This window comes from Loxodonta africana, chromosome 7 (assembly GCF_030014295.1).
Source record: "Loxodonta africana isolate mLoxAfr1 chromosome 7, mLoxAfr1.hap2, whole genome shotgun sequence".
Classification (NCBI taxonomy): Eukaryota; Metazoa; Chordata; class Mammalia; order Proboscidea; family Elephantidae; genus Loxodonta; species Loxodonta africana.
In genome coordinates this window covers 62,044,621-62,068,735 of record NC_087348.1, presented here as the reverse complement: position 1 = coordinate 62,068,735, position 24,115 = coordinate 62,044,621, and the positions used below count along the sequence as shown (strand labels likewise).

At 39.0% G+C, this 24,115-nt stretch overlaps 1 protein-coding gene across 1 annotated transcript in view; it reads left to right on the top strand.

The window, feature by feature from the left end:
• NELL1 (neural EGFL like 1) overlaps nucleotides 1–18,057 on the top strand; it is a 299,325-nt gene extending 281,268 nt beyond the window's left edge. The window contains exon 4 of the mRNA XM_010592184.3: nucleotides 17,833–18,057. Within this exon, the coding sequence (XP_010590486.2) occupies nucleotides 17,833–18,050 (218 nt within the window). The 3' untranslated portion in view covers nucleotides 18,051–18,057. The remainder of the gene's footprint in view (nucleotides 1–17,832) is intronic.
• Nucleotides 18,058–24,115: the final 6,058 nt, after the last annotated feature.

Below are 24,115 nucleotides of genomic sequence, written 5' to 3'. Positions count from 1 at the left end.
CTGCACCCCAGCTCTTTATCCACAACTCTACAAATGTGCTTGGCTTCCGTAGCAGGTCTATGTGTTGGCAATTTTGATGAAATGATTCCTTCCAGCCTCAGAGATGTAAAGACTTTCAGATGGCCCTGCAGATTTTTTCTGTCACTTTTACTCATTCTCAGAGTCTTGAAATTTACAGCCCTTCAGGCTACAAAAACTGCTACCCAGAAGTGAAGAAACAAAGCTGGGATTTTTTTCTCCAATTAAAATTAAGAATAAAATTTTTTAATTTAACTTAAAACACTAAACATAATATGCTATAAGGCATGGTGGATACAGTGCAGATATGCAAATTAGAGAAACTGAGTTTTAGTTTTTGAGTTGTCACTTATCTGCTCTGGGGTCTCTGGCTATGTGATCTTGGCCGTAATGATCTTCAATATTCCTGGAGTTGCTTTCAGAATAAACTTTCTGGGACACTATAAGCTTATTCCCTTTAATAATATTTTCATGGAGTACTGCAAACATATAGAAAGATTTAAAGAATAATGTAATAAACAAGTTTGTACCCATCACTGAATCCTATGAAATTTAATATGTTGCCCTGTGTAGTTTCTTTAAGAAAAGTTATAGATAGTGTTGAAGTACCTGTATACCCCTCCTGCAGCTCATTCTTCTTCCTCCTTATTCATAAATAACCACTTTCTTGGAATTGGTCTTTATCATTTCCACATATGTTTTCATACTATTACCGTGTGTTTACATATCCTTAAGAAAGGTAGTATTTTCGGCATTTTTTTAACTTTATAAAAGTGGTATCATGCTGTATTTATTCAACTGCCACTTGCTTTTGTCACTCAGCATAAAGTCGTTTAGATTTATCCATGTTCATATATACCTCTAGTTCATTCATTTTAATTCCTGTGTAGTAATCCATAATTGCCCCCAGCTTACTTATCCTTTCTTCTGTTGACTAGTTTTTACCATTGCAAATAATGCTGGAAAGAACATACTGGTATGAGTCTCCTTCTGCTATATGCATCTTTAACTTGCCTCTCTTCTTTAAACTGCTCCTAACACGTTATGCCAATGCCAATTGATTATTCTTAGGTTTATTTATTATATAATTACTTGGTAACTCCAGCAACTATGAAGAATGCTACATTTACTAACTTTGTTCATTTGACACACATTGTACATTCTCTTTGGCAAGGCATTTTGCTGAATTTAAAAATCAGATATCAGAATATGATACCTGAAATAAGAAATCAGAGCATTATACCTGCTCTCAACCCTGTACTGTAGGCAAGCCCTGTAAGCATATACTTATAAGCATATCTAATAGTAAGATTGTCTACTCAGTCCATTGGGCTATAGTAACTTATACCATCATTCTTAAATTAAGTGAATGTATATTACTTTGAAATCTTTTGACCTTGTATCATTTCTTCCTCTTTTACTTACAATGGAGTAGTGCTTGAGATAGATATATTTTAATTTTTAATAAATTTCCCTTTGTTAAGATCAGAGTCTTTGGTCTTGTTACTTAGCTGCACAGAATCTTGTAACTATTAAAAGAAAGCTTTTTTGTTGATGTTTGAGTTTAATACAAATGTTTGCTTGTCATATTTACCAAAAAAAACCCCCAAAAAACCCAAACCCCTTGCCACTGAGTTGACTCTGACTCATAGTGACCCTGTATGACAGAGTGGAACTGCTCCATAGGGTTTCCAAGGCTGTAAATCTTTATGGAAGCAGACTGCCACATCTTTCTCCTGTGGAGCAGCTGGTAGGTTTGAATAGCTGACCTTTTGGTTAGTAACCAAGCACTTAACTGTTGCACCACCAGGGCTCCTTTCAGCATGTCTAGTGGGATTGAAACTGGACTTTGGAAAGATGCTTAGTCATTGGTTGTGTAGGACAACAGATCTGGGTTTCCTGTTTGTATTGTCAGCCACGTTGACAAGACACAATAGTTTCACCCACTTAGCTTTATAATAGGATGGAGGACACAGTACTGCAGCCTGCACAAGCCACAGCATCACAAAGGCCTCAGACACCTGAACACAGCTTTTGCTGCCCCATAACAGTATGGGATTTGTTTTGGACCCAAAATACGGGAACTGGCCCTAGTCTGGGTCACTTTAGCACAGAAAAGCGCAGGGTCTATGAACTATCAGCTTAAAAAACCTTGAGAACTCCCTAATAGCGGGAGGGGTGCTGGCCCAGTTTCCATTTGAACTGCAACTGCAGGCAAAAATGATGCTAAACATTTCTGACTTGTTCAGAGACACCCTTCAATCACTAATCAATACATACAGCCCTAGTAAGGGCTTCGTTTATTTCTCTTGATATTTCCTCACTTGATATTACAAGAAGTGCATCTAAGGGTCAGATTTTTCATCAAGCATCCTCAGAAGCTGGAGGAAGAGATTAGAGCCCAATTGTTAGCTCTTATCTGTTTAGTTTCCTGAACTTCAGCAATTCTGGTAGATAATGGAAAAGATAGAATACTACTGATATGAAACTTTTCTGCCTCCCTGGAAGGGAAGATTTTGGTATTGTATTGAAAATGTTGTAAGCTAGGAATTAATAGTTTGAGAGGATAATTAGATTTTGTAGTCAAGCAAGTCCATATTCAAGTGCTGACTATACTACTTCCTAGCTGTGTTGACCTTTACTTTTCCATGCTTCAGTTTCCTCAATGGTAAAATTAGTGTTACAACAGTACTTTCTTCCTGCAGTGTTTTTGAGATGCAAGTACTTGATAGGGCGCTCTGCTTGCATTTGGTTAGACTCAATAAACATTAGCTATTGTACTGTTATTATTAGGGAGCCCTGGTTGCCCAGTGGTTAAGCCCTCATCTGCTAACCAAAGTCGGCAGTTCGAATGTACCAACTGCTCCTTGGGAGAAAGATGTGGCAGTCTGCTTCTGTAAAGATTGCAGCCTTGGAAACCGTATGGGGCAGTTCTACTCTGTCTATAGGGTCACTATGAGTTAGAATTAACAACGTTTTTTTTTTTAATGTTGTTGTTATTATTGGAGTCCCTGGGTGGAGTAAATGGTTAACACTCTTGACTGCTAACAGAAAGTCCACCTAGAGGCACCTTGGGGGAAAAAAGGCCTGGTGATCTACTTGTAAAAAACCAGCCATTGAAAACCCTATGGAGCACAGTTCTACTCTGACGCACATGGGTTGCAATGAGTTGAAGTTGACTCGGTGGTATCTGGTTATTGGTTATTATTATCATGTGGATTAGAGTTAAAATCTTTGGATTAGAAGTCAGAATACTTGGATTATGGTCTCAGTTTAATGGTTAGTTAGTCATGGCCCCTTCTGAAGCTTAGTGGGATCATCAGGTAAAATAAGGACAATAGTAACTTCCTACTTTCCTTATGGAAATCCTGGTGGCATAGTGGTTAAGTGCTACGGCTGCTAACCAAAAGGTCAGCAGTTCAAATCCAGCAGGTGCTCCTTGGAAACTTATGGGGCAGTTTTACTCTATGGGGCAGTTCTACTCTGTCCTATAGGGTTGCTGTGAGTTGGAATCGACTTGATGGCAATGGGTTTTTGGTTATGGGCCTTCCTTATAGAGTTTGTGTGAGAAGCAAATGAAATTATGTTTTAACTTCTATTTTTTTTTTTTTTGACTGAGGTACTATTCAAATACATCTTCTCATCATTATTTAACTTACATATTTCAAGAGGTTCTATTAAATGATATAGCAAAGCTGTATGGAAAAAGACAAAATATAACACTTCAACCACCATTTGATTATAGGAAATAGTGTTTGACTTATGGGTAGTGTTCATTCAATGATTAGTGCTAGGTATTATGTTTTTCCTTTTAAGCTACTCTATTTTTATAGCACTTTCATTTCCTATTTATGTGGTAATAATTATCTTTCTTTATTACAGATCCCAGAGATGTGTGTTTCAGTTACAACCTTTGCTTATAATGTCTTAGTGTAAACCCAATGATACCTATTTTATTTGAGGGTAAAGTGGAAGAATCACTTATTTGATCAAGATATAAATATCACATCTTTCCTAACAGGCAGTTTTGAATGTTTTAAAAGGTGATAGTTTTAAAATGTTTTAATTGTAGTAAATGGGATGACAAAGCTTTCATTGTACTGTATGCTAATGGTTAAATAGTGTACAAATTTTTATCAGGAACTTTGAATATACAGTGCTATAGGTATTCAGGAAGATAAAGTGAAGATTTATTTTTCTTGCTTGATTTTTAAAGTATTCTTTTATTGAGGTCAGTAGCACATCAAGTGAGTATGTGTATGGTGTTTGTATATGTGTGTGTATGAAATGAAAAGGAGACATTAAGCTATTATTTTAATTGCCTATCACTGTTTCCATTTTTCAAAACATATGGCAATGTGCACTGTTGGTATAGATGTATTATTTTCATGTTCTTACTTTTCACTTGACTCATAGGTGTAGTTAAAAGGGCACATTTTGTAGTGACAGATTTTTCAAATAGATGTTTCCTGTGGAGACTTTATGAAGTAGGGGTTTGTTTTGATTTTATAACAGAACCATAAACAGAATGCCCAGGAAGGGGTCATGGCCACACTTTTCTAGATAAACAAATGGTCTAGTTAACAGAGGTTACATCAGGCTGAAGTGTTTTAAATCCCTGTTGGGGCAAAGGACTCACAAAACGCATTGGTATATTTTCCAACCCAAAGAGAAACAGCAGAGTGGGACATCTTGAAATTTTTAACGACTGAAGTTTTCACAGGACTTTCAACTCATTGTTTTTAAACCGTTTATCACTGAGGAGTGATAGCCCTTTGTAACATTTAAAAGGTTAAAGTGAATGTGTCTGTAACATGTACCCTGACAGTGTATTTCCTATCATTTCTCCTTTTCTTCCGAACAGGACGTGCAGGGAAAAAACTGGTTATTTGGCTACTAAGATATGAAAATCCAAAAGTACAGATCAGATAGGTAAATGGGGTAATTTCCGTGTGTTGCAAATTGTTGACTTAAAAAAAAAGGTAGGGTTACTTTTCAGAGAGATTGAGGGGAGAGAAAAATTTAAATTTGAAATGTTTGGCAGTTTTGATAATTTTAGGCCAATCAGAAATAAAGAATAAAACTACCTCTAATACTAACTGCAAATGGATATGACTTGGGGAACTTTTCAAGAACTGGATACGGATTAGGCCTGGATGAAGACCATAGAGAGGGAATAGCATAAATAAAAAGCATTTTGTTATAGAAGTTTTAAAAAACCAAATCAATAAATATTTAAAAAATTATTTGCATTTTAGAGCCAGTCAGCATCTTTGGCATAGCCACAAGCAGTAAAGAAGCATTCAAAAGGAAGGAAAAATGCCTTTCTAGAGGAAAAATATCCTCTGCCAATAAATCTAAAATGGAAGTGTTTCGGTAACTCTGTGGCCAGGAGTTGCTGGGTTGTTTTGAGTTGTGCTGCTGCAAAGTTACCAAACACCAGAAAATTTCACAGCTAAGGAGTCACTTCATTTGAAGTTGCTGAATTTTTTTTTTTGAGTGACAGGAATAAAGGGACAGTTTAGAGACAGCTGTTTTCCCTTTTGGCACTGCCAAGGGAGAAGTCAATGTCAGATTTTCAGATTCCTAGGAATTGTCCTACTTTTATGAAACAAATATCTCCTAATGTTTATACTTGAAATTCTTAGCCTTGCAGATTTTTCAGGATTAGACGCTGGCTGCACTGGATTTCCTCCTCGGGGAGCCTCACAGATGTGGATCATTTCCACTCCATCAAATTTCATTCCTGTTGAGCCAAATGATAGTTATAATATCTGTATCCTTCGCCTTGGAAAACTCTCCAGCTATGAAGCAAATGACAGGGACTGAACACATACTGGTCTTTAGTTACTATTAAAATATCTCTATCGGCCAGACCAGTGAATTCTCATAATGTCGGTTACCGAGAAGCATTTCTAGGGACTCAGTCTCCTGCTGCTGTGCCTGTCCTGTGGCTTCAGACTCCCTCATCCTCCCCCCAGTACTCATCCATCAACCCCCAGGCTTGTACTCAGCTATGAAGTTGTTCTATCCATATTGTCAGTTAAGGCCTGGCCCCTTGACTAGAATAGGTTTGGTTATCTTTTCCTAATTTTATCTTTTGGAAGAGCTAGAAAGGAGGGTTAAACAGAAGGACTAGGTACCTCAGTGATTCTCAACCATTACTTCTATCCTGGGGAGATTTTAAAAATGTATGTGCCTGGATCCACCAGTTGATCTGGTCAAGGGCTGGGCATTGGTTCATTTTTAAAGACTCCACAGGTGACACAATGTGTGACCAAAAGAACTGATAGCTGGATCTAGACCAGTGATTCTCAAATTGTGGTTTTTGAACCAGCAGCATCAGTTTCACCTAGGAACTTACTAGAAACCCAGATCCCTAGTCCCCACCCGAGCCTGACTGAATCAGAAACTTTAAGGGTAGGGCCTAGCAGTCTGTTTTTTAATAAAACATGATTATGATGCATGCCAAAACTTTGGAACTGCTGATCTAGACTAACCTTCTAAGGTAAGGGAAGAGGCTCAAGATATATTCAGCTCATATCCTTATGTCATATCCAAAATGTGGATCAAGGGCAGATCCAAATTTAGGAATAGATCAGACACCAAGCATCTGAGCAGGCAGAAAACAGAGATCCATACTGGCAACCCACCATGCCTGGGACGTCTATTTTCAGGAGGTAGGGCCTGTTCATGGCAGGTCATGATTAGAGTGTGAACTTTGGAGAAATGTTGCCCTGGGTTCAAATCCTGGAATTTTTTTATTAGCTTAGGAAACTAACATCTCTGAACTTCTGTTTTTGTATCTTTGATAAAGGGGGTAGTAATTCCTACCTTTCAAGGTTGTGGTAAGAAAGAAAATAAAATTGTGAATGAAATATGTACCAAAACAAACCAAACCCACTGCCGTCGAGTCGATTCCAACTCATAGCAATCCTATAGCGATGCTGTATGTACAGGAAGTGCAAATTTTCAGCACATATCCATTATAGAATATGTTCGCAAGAAATTATTGCTATTATCATTATCATCATCTCCATCCAAGAATGATCAGTACACGGTATGTGGGCTGCCATGTTTTCCTCTTGTGTCTATGACAGATACTATGAGGTAACTCCAGTAGTCTTTCCTTTTCTCTAGGGTTTGACCTTGAATCTTTTCTAAGACAGCACTCCAGGCAACTGTTACCACACAGCCAGACCTGGGTTTTAAGATAAACCCCATTCACCACTCTATCTTATTGATATTCCTGCTCCTCCCTTTTTTTCGTGCCAACATTTACTGAGCACCTGCTCTGTGTCTGATAATTCTATAATGAGGCAAACTGCATATGTAATTAAGATTTTTCTAGTAGCTCCATTAAACAAACAAACAAAAAAAAAGCCCATTGCAGTTGAGTCAATTCTGACTCAGAGTGACCCTATAGGACACAGTAGAGCTGCCCCATAGGATTTCCAAGGAGAGGCTAATGGATTTGAACTGCCGACGTTTTGATTAGCAGCTGAGCTCTTAACTACTGTGTCACCAGGGCTCCCAGTACCCCATTAAGAAAAGCAAAAAGAAATAAGTGAACTTAATTTTAATAATTTTTTATGTAATATATATATATATTTTTATAGTGTATCTAAAACATCATTTCAACATGTAATAAGTATAAAAATCGTTAATGAGATATTTTACATTCTCCATTTTGGAAGAAAGTCTTTGAGAGCCAGTAATTTTTTTTTTTTTTTTTAACTTATAGTGCATCTTAATCCAGACTTAGTCGTATTTTAAGGGTTCGTTAGCCACATATGGCTAACCCATTGCTGTTGAGTCGATTTCGACTCATAGCGACCCTATAGGACAGAGCAGAACTGCCCCATAGGATTTCCAGGGAATGGCTGGTGGATTCGAACTGCCTACCTTTTGGTTAGCAGCCAAGCTCTTAACCACTGCGCCACCAAGGCTCCCACATGTGGCTAGTGGCTGCCATATTGAAGCATGCAGCTCTTGGTCCTCAGGTCTTGGACAGAAATAAGGCCTGATTCCAACATGCTGACGGTTTCGTCAGTGACTCAGTCGCAAGCAAATAAGCTTTCTTGTAAAAAGTGTTGTTATGTCCCAACTTGGATTTCCATGAAGAACACAGTAATATAGTCTGTGGGAGAACAGCATGCCTAACATCTCTGGTTTCATATCTCTTTTCTTGTTTCTACATCTTTTGTGTATGACCTGAAATATCAGCCCCACTTGGAGCCTGCGGGTCATATACCCCCTGGCCTCATCATTTGCTGTATGAGTGTAGATTTGACTCGGTGTTGCTGGTGAGAATTTGTTTCTTCTGTCCTTTCTTGATATTAGGTCATAATAACATGGAAACCCAGTGATTTGTTGAGTTTCTGCTCTAATATGCTAGGCATTGTGCTAAGCAATTCATGTAGAGGGTGGTGGGAAACCTATCAATGGCTTCCAACCATTCTTAGAGTACAGTCCGTATTACTTAAAAAAGGCCAGGCTGACTTGAGCCATGGCTACCTACCTGGTAGACCTGATTTTCTACTGTAACTTCATTTCTTCATTCTACTTCTGCCACCCAGGCCTCCTGGCTCTTCTTTTTTCCCACTTCAAGGCTCTTTCTTGGCATTCTGTCTGTCTCGAATGCTCTTCCCCAGGAGAGTTGTGTGATTTACTCCTTCATTTAATCCTGGTCTTTGTTTAAATGTCCTCAGACAAGCCTTCCCAGACCTCTCTATCTAATTTAGTACCCTCATCACTATCTATCCCTTTGCCCTGCTTTGTTGTTTGTCATCTTAATTATCTATACTCCAAATTATATTACGTATTTCTTTGCATAATTATTTATTGCTTGTCTCCCCACTAAAGTGTATGCTCCATCATGGCAGAAAAATTTATCTCATTCGTCCACCATTTTGCTTTCTGTGCTGAGAACATTGCAAGCACATCATAGGTGTATGATTGTTGTTGTTGTTAGCTGCTGTCAAGCTGATTCAGACTCATCATGACCCCATATGTGCAGAGTAGAACTGCTCCACAGGGTTTTCAAGGCTGTGAACTTTCAGAAACAGGTCGCCTCTGGGTGGCTTCAAACAGCCAGCTTTTCAACTAGCAGTTGAGCACTTAGCCAATTACACCGCCCGGTGATCCCAGGTGCACGGTAAATACGTGAATAACTTCAGATACACATTGTATCATTTGATCTTTATGACATCCTTTTATATTAAACGAGAAACTAGTGCAGAAGATTATGTATAACTTGGTTAAGTTCATACAGCCATGTGGCAGAGGTGGGATTTTAACCAGAGCTCAGATTTCTCATCACTGCACTTTTCCATCTCTAGGGGGGAAGAAGCCCTGATTCTGACCTCTACGTATGCTCTTGGGTTCCTGCAGATTCTTCAAAAATACAATAAAATAACCTTTTGGCTTTCTTCATGTTATTTTCTACTTCCTCCTCCATTTGTACATTGTTGGATAGCAATAGCCAGGGGAACTGGATGTAGAATTTGGTGATAGGTTTCAGCAGTGCTATCAACATACGCATTGCAGTTCCCAGGGCAGTCATTTAGCTGATGCTCATGAAAATTCATTTTGATTGCTGCAAAATTGCCCACCCCCGCCCCCCGCTTTGGGATCATTTTAGGGTCCCTCCATGTTAGGTGATAACCAAAGGCTTTGCAGAATAAGACGATATAAGGCAAGTGACAGATAGTGAGCCATCCTTTGAAGAGCCTCACTTTGAGGATTGGAGACTGCCTCAGGAACAAACACAGAGCTGTCTGGTGCTTTGATTTTAATTTCAACCCTGTTCCACAAAACATGTTGAGCTCCTGCTCCACACCATGCCTTTGGCTCAGAGCCAGGGAAACAGTCCTGGTTATCAATTGCTATATAATGACCACCCCAAACTTAGTGGTGTAAAACAACCACCATTTTATTATGTTCATAAATTCTGTGGGTTAATAATCTAGACAGGGCGCAGCAGGAAGTGCTTGATTTCTCCATGACATCTGGGCTTCAGCTGAGAAGACTTCAAGTGCTGGGGGAACTCAAAAAGCTGTGAGATGAAATCATCTAGAGGCTTCTTCACTCACATGTCTGGTGCCTGGGTCGGGATGACTCCAAGGCTGGCTTGTATGGGACTATGGGACTGGAGCACGTACACACGGCCTCTGGGTGTTCTTGGCCATTGGGTTCTAAGGGAATATTTTGAGATGGAGCATCCAGAGAACAAGCATTCCAGATGCTGGCAGACTTTTGACAGCTTTGGAAATCACTCAATGTCATTTTTGCTGCATTCTGCCGATCACAAGCACATTTCTAAAGTCAGTTAGATTCAAGGGGAAGCTAATTGGACTCTACTTCTTAATGGGGAGTAGCAAGGTTTCATTGAAGTAGAGCATGTGTAACGAAAGATTCTGTTGCAGCCGTTCTTGGGAAAATGTAATTTTCCATAGATACAGAGGAGGAAATGATATTTATTACCTCACGTGAATACCAGGGGTTTACCAATTGGTGAGAGACAAGACAGACACATCAGAGTTAAATCAGGCAGCTTAGTTTTTCTTAATTGTGGTAGATATATATGTAACAGAACATTTGACATTTCAACACTCTTCACATGTACGTTTTGGTGACATTAATTATTGTTCAACTGTCACCCTTACCTGTTCTCAGATTATACCATACCCTTAACAGAAGCTCAGTGTCTCCTAAGCATTGAGTCTTTCTTTCCTCCCTCCCTCCTGTCTGCCCCTGTGAGGCCAGTGTTGCAAAACTAGGTAAGTGTATAGAGATCAAAGCTTATTAGTGACTATGGTATGAAAAATTGTTTGTAAGATTTGGTATGGAGGAGGAATTCAGTGGGAATGATGGGACGTGAAGGAGCCATGGCGGCACAGTGGATTAAAGCCCTCAGCTGCTAACCGAAAGTTCAGCTGCTGCACAGGAGAAGGATGTGGCAGTCTCTGCTCTCATAAAGATTTACAGCCTTGGAACCCCTATGGGGCAGTTCTTTGTCCTATAGGGTCGCTAGGAGTCGGAATGAATTCAATGGCAGTGGGTTTTTGTTTCCTTGAGAGGATGTGTTAAAAAGCAGAATAATAACAGAAAATTTCCAGGACTCTGTGCTTTCCTATGATTTCATCTTCTTCTGCTATGGGAGCTAATAAGTCATCTGAATCGCAGAGCTCCTGGAAAAGGAGTCATAGTCATTGACAAAGGGGGAACAAAAGAAACTTTTCCCCTTTGACAGCGCTTCTCCCAAGTTCCCTTTATTTTTCTGCATCATTATCTTGATTCAGAAAGGCAAAGAACAACACATTCATACCAAAAATCCCTGAAGGAGAAGCCAAACTTTTGTGATAAATAAAAACTTGAACACAACATTATTTTTCTTGCCATGTTTCATTTTTAGACACTTTTCTTTAGAGTTCCTCTGGGTAGTTGTGGAACCAAAAGAATCATAAGCTTGCTTCTTCACAGGAGAGAGATAAAAGGACCTCAGCAAAAGGGTCACTTTGGGGATGCTTATGTGACCATTGGTCAAACAACAATTTTGCTTCTCTCTTTTGTTCTAGTTTTGAATATTCCTATTGGACTGGGTATTTTAAAAGAAACTCAGAAACATTAGTACACAGTTCAGCTCTTCACTGATTTTGTAAGTTAATGATGAATTTCTACATTATCCCTGTGGAAAAAACCTAACATTTACTGAATCCATATTCTTTGGCCAGTGTGCTGCTTGACACTTTGTCACACTCTCTCAGTGAATCTTCCCAAGAAGTCTGTGAGATGAATCTTATTGCTTCCATTTGAAGGTGATGTCACTGAAGTTCAGAGACATTAATTTTCACCCTGAGGTCACAGAGCAAGCAATTGACCAAGCTGAATTTGGATACAGGAGAAATGTGTTTTAGGACCCCAGCAGATATAGAAAAGAGTAACAGAGCTCCTAGTAAAATATTTCTGGAATTATTAGGGAAGGCTTCGTGGAAAACAGGCCAACACCACACTGTGATGATATAGGTGATGATAATGATAATAGTGGTGGTGGCCCCTTCCATTTTTTGGAGGACCTAGTATGTACAAAAAATGGTGTCAGATGCTTTACAAAATTGCTCCTATGATCACGCATTACATAAATGTATCTTGAGCATCACCTCTGTACCAGAATATTTTAGGAGCTGAGGAAACAAGGACTAAGCCAAGTTTTCTACTCATTAGTCATGGCGTCCGTGTTTGCATTTTAACATTCAGGTACTGGAGCATATTTTGTCAAACGCCTCATAGGTGGCAGTGCTGAGATTTGCATCCTGGGCTGTCACCTTTTTTCCGTACAAACTTGGATACATCTGGAAATCATTTTCTTTCTTCTCAAAAAAACAACAAAAAACTATTGTTTAGTTATAAAAGATACATATTGGTTGTAAAAAATTCAGAAGTACAAAGTGAATAAAATAAGAAGTATAAGTCCCTCCCATTTGCCCTCTATCCAGCCCCCACCCCAAGTGGAAGTCACTATTAATAGTATAATATACATTCTTAAGGATTTTTATATGCATGTATAATATTGTGTATAAATTATTAATATAATCTCCACATTTAATATATATCCAAGTAGAAGGGCACTTGATTGAGTTACTACTTTGTCTTTTGCTTCTCACTGCTCTGATGGAATGAGAAAGAATGGGAGCTAGTTTCCTTCCACCTCTCGTCTCCTCCTTTGAAACCCTACTGCCATATTCATTCTGCCCATAACCATAGCCAGGGCCTTGAGCCAAGGACAGCTTCTAGTCCAGTGGGGTTATTATAACAATTTTATAAGATACATGAGAGGTTACCTTGAACAAGGTAAAGTCACAAGCCAGCCAGACCCCAAACATGGGGTATTCATAACCACAGTTGAAGTGACTATTTCAGTAGATTGTTGGGGTTCTTATTAGTTCACTAAGGAAGACAATGTGTTATTTGATAGTGGCTGTTGATGCCCAGTGCAGATGATGTATTGCATTGGGCAAATCTGCTGCAAGAGACCTTTTAAGGTAGTCACATACGAAGATGTCATTTTGAAGACTAAGGTGTGCCTGACCCAAACCATGGTATTTTCAATTGCCTCATATGCATGGGAAAGCTGGACAATGAATAAGGAAGACCAAAGAAGAATTGATGCCTTTGAATTACAGTGTAGATAAAGAATATTGAATATACCATGGACTACCAGAAGAACGAACAAACCTTTCTTGGAAGAAGTACAGCTGAATGCTCCATAAAAGTGAAGATGGAGAAACTTCATCTCACGTACTTTGGACATGTTATCAGGAGGGACCAGTCTCTGGAGAAGGACTTCATGCTTGGTAAGGTAGAAGGTCAGCAAAGAAATGGAAGACTCTCAATGAGATAGATTGACAAAGCGGCTCAAACATGGCAATGGATGTGAGAATGGCACAGGACCAGACAGGCAATGTTTTGTTCTGTTTTACATAGGGTCACTATGAGTCAAAACCAACTTGATGGCACCTAACAACAGCAACATTGATGCCACATCACTGTTACAGAAATGGGTTAGTAGAGTTCTTTTGAGCCATTCCTTGGATGTGAAGGGAGAAAGAAGGAGAAAAGAACAAGATGGTAATAACAGTACTTGATAAGTGCTCAGTAAAAACCAGCATAACAATAATTATTATCATCATTATTGTTACTAGTGGAGAGACAGCTTGTTGTTGCCATCTTTATCCTTTGTTTTAGATGTTTGATATTCCAAATATTCTGTAATTAAGGTCAGGTCATACATCAACAATCCTTAACATACAGTCTTCATTTTCCCAATCTATAGTCTTGTTTCTTGAGGACCATAATTGATCCTAAGCAAATATTTCTTTGAGTCTTCAAAGAGGTATTCTAATTTAATTATCTACAAATGCCTATCTGCTCATAACTTTCTACCTGAACTACCAGCCAATAGAGGAAAGAGAACATTTACTCAAACGATTTTAACCACTATCTCATGATTAAGTCCATCCACAAGTAGTTGTTGTAGTGGTAGTATTACTACTAGTAGTACCTAACTCTTGGGAGTTGTTGTGAGGATTAACTAAGTTAATATGGGAGGCAGATGCTGCTATTATCCCCATTTTATAGAATAGAAAATTGAGGCACAGAGAGGCTGGGTAATGTACCCAGGTTCACTTACCTAGAAAGTGGTAAACCCAGGATCATCCAACCCATGTGGTGTGGCTCTGGAGTGTGTACTCTTGACCTCTATGCCGTGCCACAAGCACTGTCTTTTACTTTTGTAAGCATCTGCACCAGTTGAGAGGGAATTTAGTATTGTGAGAAGGCGATCATTTCTTCTTTGAGCACCTCTGTCACTGAAGGTTTGGTCACTTTGAAAACTTGGCATGACAAAAATAATAAAATATGGAAGTTTTGTAGCCTTCGTCCTTTGGATACGGGGGCAGGGATCCTGCTGCCAAGGTCAGGTCTTTTCAGGAAGTATATCCAAGATCTCAATGGGAATTTGGGGCCAGTATGGAAAAAGACAGACAGTCTTCCATTTTTAGTGTTATGGAATCTCTTATGTAATTCTTGGTTTAGTTTCAATCACATCCAAATTACTTGCAACTTCTCTGTCATAGTGTGGCTCAGGCCAGGTTTCTGAAGTCACAGATCTGAGCTACCCCATTTACTAGTTTCGTGATCATAGGAAGATTAATTACCTGTTTTTGTCTCACTTTCTTTATCTGTAAAATGGGGAAGCTTTCACCATATGATTTTTGGCAGAATTAAATAATATCACATATGTAAAGTATTTAGTTCATGGTGCTCTCTAGGATCAATACTGTTGTGTAAATATTGACAGGTAATGTAGGGATTGTAGAAAATCTGCTCCAGTTTCTCTCTTCAAAGTTAGTTACTTAATAAGGCATTAATGATATAAATAACATCATACTATATTTTGATACGATTATCTCCAAAGAAGGAGCCCTGGTGATACAGTGGTTAAACTCTTGGCTGTTAGCCAAAAGGTCATCAATTCAAACCACTCAGTAGCTCCATGGGAAAAAGATGTGGATTTCTGCTCCCATAGGAAATCCTATGGGGAAGTTCTACTCTGTTCTATATTTTGCTATGAGTTGGAATTGACTTAATGCCATACAACAATAACATGTACAAAGAGGTAAAGCTATTAAATTTTAAAGAAATTCCAAGATGGGTGAAATCCATGGGGTCTAGAGAGCAAGTATGGAAGGCTTCATGGCAATAGCCTGGAGTTGAAGTGGTATTTGAAACCAGGCAGGGACATATCTATTCCAACTGCACTGGAAGAAGATATTTTACATCAGGAGAACAACATGAAAAAGCTAGAAAGGTAGGAATGAACTTGTACATTTGTAGGTTGGCCAACGAATCAGAGAAGGGGGTTTGCTTCCAAGGACAATGGGTGACAAGACTGATTAGGTATGGATGGGCCAGACTTTCGGGTTGCTTTATAAAATCATTCCTTTCTCCACACTGTTCATTTGCCTGGAATGCCCTTCATGGACAACTCTGGCTGAGAAAACGATGTCCATTCTTTAAAGTTTAAATATTACGTCTTGCAAGAAGGCTTCTCTCTTTTCCTCATTCAGAATAGAGTCTGATGAACTCTCATTCCAGTTTTTCTTTGTTTCTCTTATCTTGAGTGACCACACATGCCCGTTTGCTTAGGTCATCCTGAGTTATGCCTGTTTTCCCAGCGTAATTATCAGCAGAGCCCTCTTTCCCTCTAAAATACGTCCTGTTTGTATGATAAAATATAAGGTTACCTGCTTAGAGCAATTATCACTTCTCCCTTGTGTTCCAGTTAGTTACTTATTGAGGTCTGGTGGCCCCTATTAAAATGTTCATGAGAGCAGAGACCGTATCTACTCATATTCCCAGTAGAAAACTTAATAATTCTTTACTAAATGGATTTAAATAGGAGATTGAAAACAGAGTATAAGTCTATATTCTTAGACTTTTAGTGTCCCTGGCATCATCTGGTATCGTACCTGCACATACTAGGTGCTTGATAGGTCTATAAATTTGATTAGACATCCACGGAGTTACACTGTTTCTGGAGTGTACTGGTGATGACTTTAGCACAGACTAGAAGAGTGTCATCATAAATCTTCCCTTTCCTTCTCAGTGCTTGCTAACCTGTGCACGTTTCTCACTGACAGTTTTGGCTGGTCTTAAGGACTAAAGAAAAATTTTCTTTGGAAAATCCAAGGTTTTAAATTGAAAGTCAGGTGCGTGTGTATACTTTGCTTTTAATATAATTGCATGTTGAGTGACTGAAACAACTCTACTTTGCAGGATTTAACCTTTCTCGTTACTAGGTCCCTGTGAGGAAATTTAAAACAAAAATTAATGAAGATGGAGAATATTTCAATTGATTGGTGCATTGATTTATTTAGTGGTTCACTTAACAAGCTATACTGAATTTCTAGTTTTACTGTAATTAGTGTTATTTTTTGAGGGGGATTCTAACTGGGGTTTAAATTTTCCTTTTATAACTTTTTATGATATATGATCTTTTATAACCTATTTATGATATAAATAGCCCTACTTGTTTTTTATCTGAAAATTTCTAAGAAGTTATATTGGCAGATATTAAAGGGAATAAATGGTATAAACTTTCCCATATTGTTTATTTACAGAGCAGTCATTTCGATGTCTGTTTAAACTTCTTGATTACGAGAAAAAAGCATAGTGAGCTGTGAAATCTTGGTTTCTAACTTTACATTTTTAGTCCATTTGGCAGTATTAGATCTATTCCACTCTGCCCTCTCTTATGGATTAAGGATGCCATCGCTATTTGAGTGTGTGTGTGTGTGTGTGTACGTGAGAGGGAGTATGAATACATTTCCGTGTGTGTGTATCCGTATCAGAACACATCATGTATCAACCCAGAAGCTGAATTCTAAACCCTATAAAAATGGGCTGCATGGAAAATTAAGGCTAAACTGCTGAAGTCGCTTGAATAGAGTCCCGAAGGTGAAACCATTTCCTACTCACAGCAAAATCATGTACTCACCACCATTCCCTGTGGCCAGCGCTACTACTTTGAACATACCCATAAAACCCATTGCCGTTGAGTAAATGCCCCTTTGCCAAGGATATTAGTCAGACCTTCCTTTTATTTATCTTCTTTGGTCTTAAGAAGCCATAGACTTTCTTCTATGAGTTTGGTTCTTTATTTCTTTTTAACCTTTGAGTGGGATTTCCCTACTTCAGCATCATCGATGTTTTGGGCCAGTTAATTCTGTGTTTTGGGGGGCTGTCCCAAGCATGTTAGGGTACTCAGCAGCATCCCTGGCCCCTATTCACTAGATGCCAGTAGCACTTCCCCCTCCAAATCATGACAACTAGAATTATCTTCAGGCATGGTCAAATGTCCTCCAAGGGGACAGGGTGAAAATTGCATTGGGTTGAGAATCACTGTCTTGGAGCCTCTGCAGAAACCCTTTCAGAAGGTAGAAGAAGAAATGACTTTAAAGCAGCAGTCACCTGTAGGGTCGCTATGAGTCAGAATCGACTTGAGGGCAATGGGTTTGGGTTTTTTTTTTTTTTTTTGGGAGCAGTCATGTGACTTGCATAAGCCACTTTCACATCTTTTAGAGTTGTTGAGACTTCAACCATATCAGGTATAGAAAATGTCAGGCACATAGCAAGTATCCAGTATATAGTGTTCATTGTCAGTCTTATTTGGTTGAGTTGCAGCTAAGTTTTCCACCACCAGTGAATGCAAGTTAAGAAAAAGCATCTCCTTTTCTCTCCCCCTGCAAACAGAGCATGATGAATGCAGTACCGGGCAGCACAACTGTGACGAGAATGCCATCTGCACCAACACTGTCCAGGGACACAGCTGCACCTGCAAACCGGGTTACGTGGGGAACGGGACCATCTGCAGAGGTAGGCTGGCTGTTGGAGGGGCGAGCTCTGATCTGCCACCCTGCCTGGATCTTTGTGCTCCTGTGGCAGACCCTCTTCGACATCCTGGTGGCTGAGTGTGACCCGGGCTTCTGCTCCTGTTCTGTCAGCTCTCAAGGGCACTGTACATCACAGAGGGAGAAAAATGCTTTGAGTCTAGCTTTTGAGTTGGAAAAAAGGCAAGGGGGGGGCAGTGGCATGTTTCCACAACTGGATGGCTCTCTTCAGTTTTGCCTCTTGGGCTGGGTTGGTGAGGACAGCTCCGACTGCTAACGTGGGCTCGTGTTCCTTGTGATCAAACAATTTGCAGCATTATTTGTATCAACTGAAAACCAGAAACAACCAAAATATCCATCAGTAATAGAAAGCTTAAGGAGCTCTGGTGATACAATGGTTTAAGTGCTCAACTGCTGAAAGTTCAGCGGTTCAAACTCACCCAGTAGCTCTGTGGAAGGAAAACCTGGCAACCTGCTTCCATAAAGATTACAGCCTAGGAAACCCTATGGGGCAGTTCTGCTCTATCACATAAGATCACTGTGAATTGGAATCAACTCCATGGCACCCAATAACAACAATACCAAAAAATCCAAACCTGTTGCTGTCGAATTGATTCTGAGTCATAGCGACCCTATAGGACAGAGTAGAACTGCTTCATAAGTTTCCAAGGAGCTGCTGGTAGATTCGAGCTGCCAACCTTTTGGTTAACAGCCTGAGCTCTTAACCACTGCGCCACCAGGGTTGCTAACAAAAACAATGGAAGGCTTAAATTTATTTCGATATATTTATTTCATGGAATAGAATGCAGTGGTTTAAAATTTCCTCTCTTTACTTAGATGGCAAGTGAGCACTGTTCTTGTCCACACTCTGGGTTTCTGCTTAGGTGGGGAGCTTAAAATCTCACCCCCCTACTCCTTGTGTTTGGGAACGGTTCAACAATTTAGAAGTCAGTACTCTGGCTTCTCTCTGCATTCAGAGTCAAATTCAAAGACCTCCCTCTGGCTCATGAGGACATTGATAGTTTGAATCCACCAAGTGCTCCTTGGAAACTCTATGGGGCAGTTCTACTCTGTCCTATAGGGTAGTTCTACTCTGTCCTATAGGGTTGCTGTGAGTCAGAATTGACTCGAAGGCAATAGATTTGGTTTGGTTTTGATGCCTCAATTTAGACACTTGTAAAATGGGATGATAATAATTCCTACTCATACAGTTACTCATACAGTTGTGGTTAAATGAGAAGAGAGATCTAAAGAAGTAGAACAATGCTTGGCACATAATATGCACTATATACAATGTTAAACGTTGCTATTATTATTAGCATTTCTTCTGGAAATTCTTGGGTTTTTGTACGTATTGCCTGTTTTTCAATGTGATTGTGTATCTTTTCTTTTTGGTTGATTCAGACAGTTAAAACACATTTAATGAGTGCCTAGTGTGTCATGCACCGTTCTAGTTGCTGGGGACAGAGCGGGGGACAAGACAAAATGGTCACTTTCATGGAACTTACATCCTAGTGGGAGGCAGACAGTGAAGAGACCATTATCAGTACTCCTCTACAGCAATGTTCTGACATCCTGGTGTTGACAGAGAAATAATTTACAACACTACAGTGACCATTTTCATGCATTAGATTGAGGAAGGATTTTAAAGGATTCATTTTATTCTATACTGGTGAGGGTGGGTAAAGAGTTTCGTCTAAGACTAACATAACAAATTGGAAAAACTTGTTCAAATGGCAATTTGACAGTGTCTGTCAACATTTATAGTAGATATCCTCTTGAATTCATCAAATTTACCCCTTGAAACGTCTCAAAATGTACATGTGCACGAACAGGAGAAAATGCCTGTATAAACATGCTTTTTGCAGCATTGTTTGCATTAATGAAAACCAGAAACAACCAAAATATCTATCAGTAATGGAATGATTAAATTTATTTTGGTGTATTTATTTCATAGAATAGAATGCACTGGTTTTAAACCCTATGTGTATGTATATGCACATATACGCACACTCGTGATTGGTTTTACCAATTTACACTCAGTCTTGTATGAGACTATCTGTTTACCCCACCATATCCAACATGGAGTCAATATTTTTAAATTCTTTCACAATCTAATGAATGAAAATGCACTGAAAGATCTCCAAGAAATATTTTTTAGAAATAAAAGAAAGGAAAAAAAAAATGATAAAATCAAGTTGCAGGACAATGCATATGACATTGTCACATATCTAATTTATTATTTACAAAGGTCTGTACTCATATTTATGTAAATGCATAGAAACTAGAAATGTGTAAACTGACTGTTCCTGCTATTATCCCTGGGGATGGTATGTGAAAAAGAGCATTCACTTACTGCCATGAATTCTTCATTGTTTACATCTCTTACAACGGGAATTTATACATGTGATATTTGTGTGATTTTTAAGTTCCATGGGACAAATAAACAAACTGGTGCTCAGCTTTTAAAAGAAGGCTGAGGATATTTCCAAAGAAAAACAAGACAAAAATATGAATGTATTTCCATGGATTATCAAACCCACTGCTGGTTCCTGCATGTTAATAATCTAAAGCGGAGGGATTTGAGTTTAATGCAACTTTTCAGAATTATGTTACCTCATAAAATAAAATTAATTGCTCTTGTTCAGAGAGTTTGTGTTTGCCACGTCCTCTCCTGCAGTTGTGATAAGTGGCGTCTTTACCTTAGTGGAAAGTCCAGCTGCAAAAAATATGAGTTCCAATAATGTTTCTTGTGTCCACAGACTCCAAGGGGAAATACATTTTCCCTTGAAGGTATGAGTTAAGGAAAGTAATTTTCTTAAAGTGATCCCCATGGTCAGTTGTGTTGACCTCAGTGAGATAGGGAGAATCCTGTGTTATATAAATGTATGGGGAGGCAAGGTGGTGTGGTCGAAGAATTGAACAAAGAGCAGCGAGAGCTAGGGTTTAGGGCTGATTTTGTTGCTGGTGAGTTGTAACTTTTATGTTTTTGCATACTAAAATTTGGTTAGTACTACCTTCCTTGTTTTATCTGACAGTGTTATTGGAAAGAGGTCCCTGGGTGGTGCAAGTAGTATGCAGTTGGCTACTAGCCGAAAGGTTGGCAGTTCAAATCCACTCAGCAGCTCCATGAAAGAAAAGCCTGGTGATCTGCTTCCATAAAGATTACAACCAAGAAAACCCTATGGAGCAGTTCTACTCTGTAACACCTGGGGTTGCCACGAGTCGGAATTTACGGGACGGCAGCAGGTTTTTTTTTTTTTTTTGTAACTGGAAAGAATTATGAAGGGATATGTATTAGTATGTTTTAAACTTTGAAATGCTATACAAAGTGAAGACACTGTTATTAGTGTTACAGTGCTGATGACCATGATGATGAAGTGGAGGGGATATAAGTTCAAGGGTTAGCTTGAACCTTGGCCTTCTACCGGACGCACCCAAATTTGTGTCTCAGTTTCAAGGTTTTTATTGTATAGTTGACTTTACCATCCATATCTGAAACATTTTAGAGGGAGTTGGGTAAGGATAACTGGATGACTCGAGCTAATTCTCTTTATTTCCTTTATTGTATAAAACCACCACTCATTGTCATACTGTTGTGGTTTGTGTGTTGCTATGATGCTGGAAGCTATGCCACTGATATTTCAAATAGAAGCAGGGTCACCAAAGGTGAACAAGTTTCAGCAGAGCTTCCAGACTAAGACAGACTAGGAAGAAGGACCTGGCAGTCTACTTCTAAAAAAATTGTCCAATGAAAAACTCATGAGTAGCTGTGAAACTTTGTCGGATATAGTACTGGAGATGAATGCCTCAGGTTAGAAGACACTCAAAATACGACTGGGGAAGGGCTGTAGAGTTGACCTTAATGATGTGGTTGGAGTAAAAAGCTTCATTTGCTGGTGACACAATTCAAAATGAGAAGAAACAGCTGTGAACATCCATTAATAATTGGAATGTGGAATGTATAAAGTATGAATCCAGGAAAATTGGAAGTCATCCAAAATGAAATGGAACACATGAAGATCGATATCCTAGGTATTAGTGAACTGAAATGGAGTGGTAATGGCCATTTTAAATTGGACAATCATATGGTCTACCATGACGGAAATGACAAAGTTAAGGGGAATGGTGTTGCATTCATCATCAAAAAGAACATTTCAAGATCTGCCCTGAAGTACAGCGCTGTCAGTGACAGGATACTATCCATAGGCCTACAAAGAAGACCAGTTAATATGACTATTATTGAAATTTATGAAACAACCACTAATGTCAAAGAATGAAGAAATTGAAGATTTTTAGCAACTCCTGCAGCCACAAATTGATCAAACATACAATAAAGCTGCATTGATAATTACTGGTGATTGGAATGGGAAAGTTGGAAGCAAAAAAGAAGGGTCAGTAGTTAGAAAATAAGGCCTTGGTGATAGAAAAAATGCCAGAGATTACATAATAGAATTTTGTAAGATGAATGACTTATTCATTGTACATACCTTTTGCAACAACATAAACAGCGACTATACACATGGATCTCGCCAAACAAAATATATGGGAATCAACTGTATCTGTGGAGAGATGATAAAAAGAAAAGCAAAAGATAATATGGAGAAGTTCAGTATCATCAGGCAGAACAAGTCCAGACCATCAATCGCTCATAGGCAAGTTTGAGACCTAAAGTACAACTTTTCAGTCTATCCCACCTGAATTTAGAGACCATCTCAAGAGCAGATTTGACACATTAAACACTAACGACCAAAGACCAGATGCGCTGTGGCATGATATCAAGGACATCAGACATGAAGAAAGCAAGAGGTCATTAAAAAGATGGGAAAGAAAGAAAATACCAAATTGGTTGCCAGAAGAGACTCTGAAACTTGTACTTGAAAATAGGGTAACTAAAGCGAGTGTAAGAAATGATGAAGTAAGAGAGCTGAACAGAAGATTTCAAAGGGTAGCTCAAGAAGACAAAGTATTATAATGACATGTGCAAAGAGCTGGAGATAGAAAACCCAAAGGGAATAACGCACTTGGTATTTCTCAAGCTAAAAGAACCAAAAAAAAATTCAAGCCTTCAGTTGCAATATTAAAGGATTCCTATGGGCATAATGTTGAACGATGCGGAAAGCATCAAAAGAGGATAGAAGAATACACAGAGTTACTGTTCCAAAAAGAATTGGTCAATGATCCCCCATTTCAGGAGGTAGCATACGATCAAGAATTGATGATATAGAAGGAAGAAATCCAAGCTACACTTAAGGCATTGGGGAAAAACAAGGCTCCAGGAATTGACGGAATACCAGTTGCGGTATTTTTTCAACAAATGGACAAAATGCTGGAAGTGCTTTCTTGTCTATGCCAAGAGATTTGTAAGTCAGCTACCTGGCCAACTGACTGGAAAAGATCCATATTTGTGCCCATTCCAAAGAAAGGTGATCCAATGGAATGTGGAAATTATTGAATAATACCATCAGTATCACACTCAAGTAAAATTTTTCTGAAAATAATTAAAAAATGATTGCAGCAGAACGTCAAAAGGGAACTGCCAGAAATTCAAACTGGCTTCAGAAGAGGGTGTGGAGCTAGAGATGTCACTGCTGATGTCAGATGGATCTTGGCTGAAAGCAGAGAGTACCAGAAAGATGTTACCTGTGTTTTATTGACTAGGCAAAGACATTTGACTGTGTGAATAATAACAAATTATGGATAACATTCCAGAGAACAGGAATTCCAGAACACTTACTTGTACTCTTAAGGAACCTATACATAGACCGAGAGGCAGTCGTTCAAATAGAAGGGGATACTGTGTGGTTTAAAATCAGGAAAGGAGTGCGTTAGGTTGTATCCTTTTACCACAGTTATTCAGCCTGTATGCTGAACAATTAATCTGAGAAGCTGGACTGTATGAAGAACAGGGCATCAGGATTGGAGGAAGACTCATTAACAACCTGTGATATGCAGATGACACAACCTTTCTTGCTGAAAGTGAAGAGGCTTTGAAGCATTTACTGATGAAGGTCAAAGACGAAAGCCTTCAATATGGCTTACACCTCAACATATAGAGAACAAAAATCGTCACAACTGGACCGGTAAACATCATGATAAACAGAGAAAAGATTGAAGTTGTCGAGGATTTCATTTTATTTGGATTC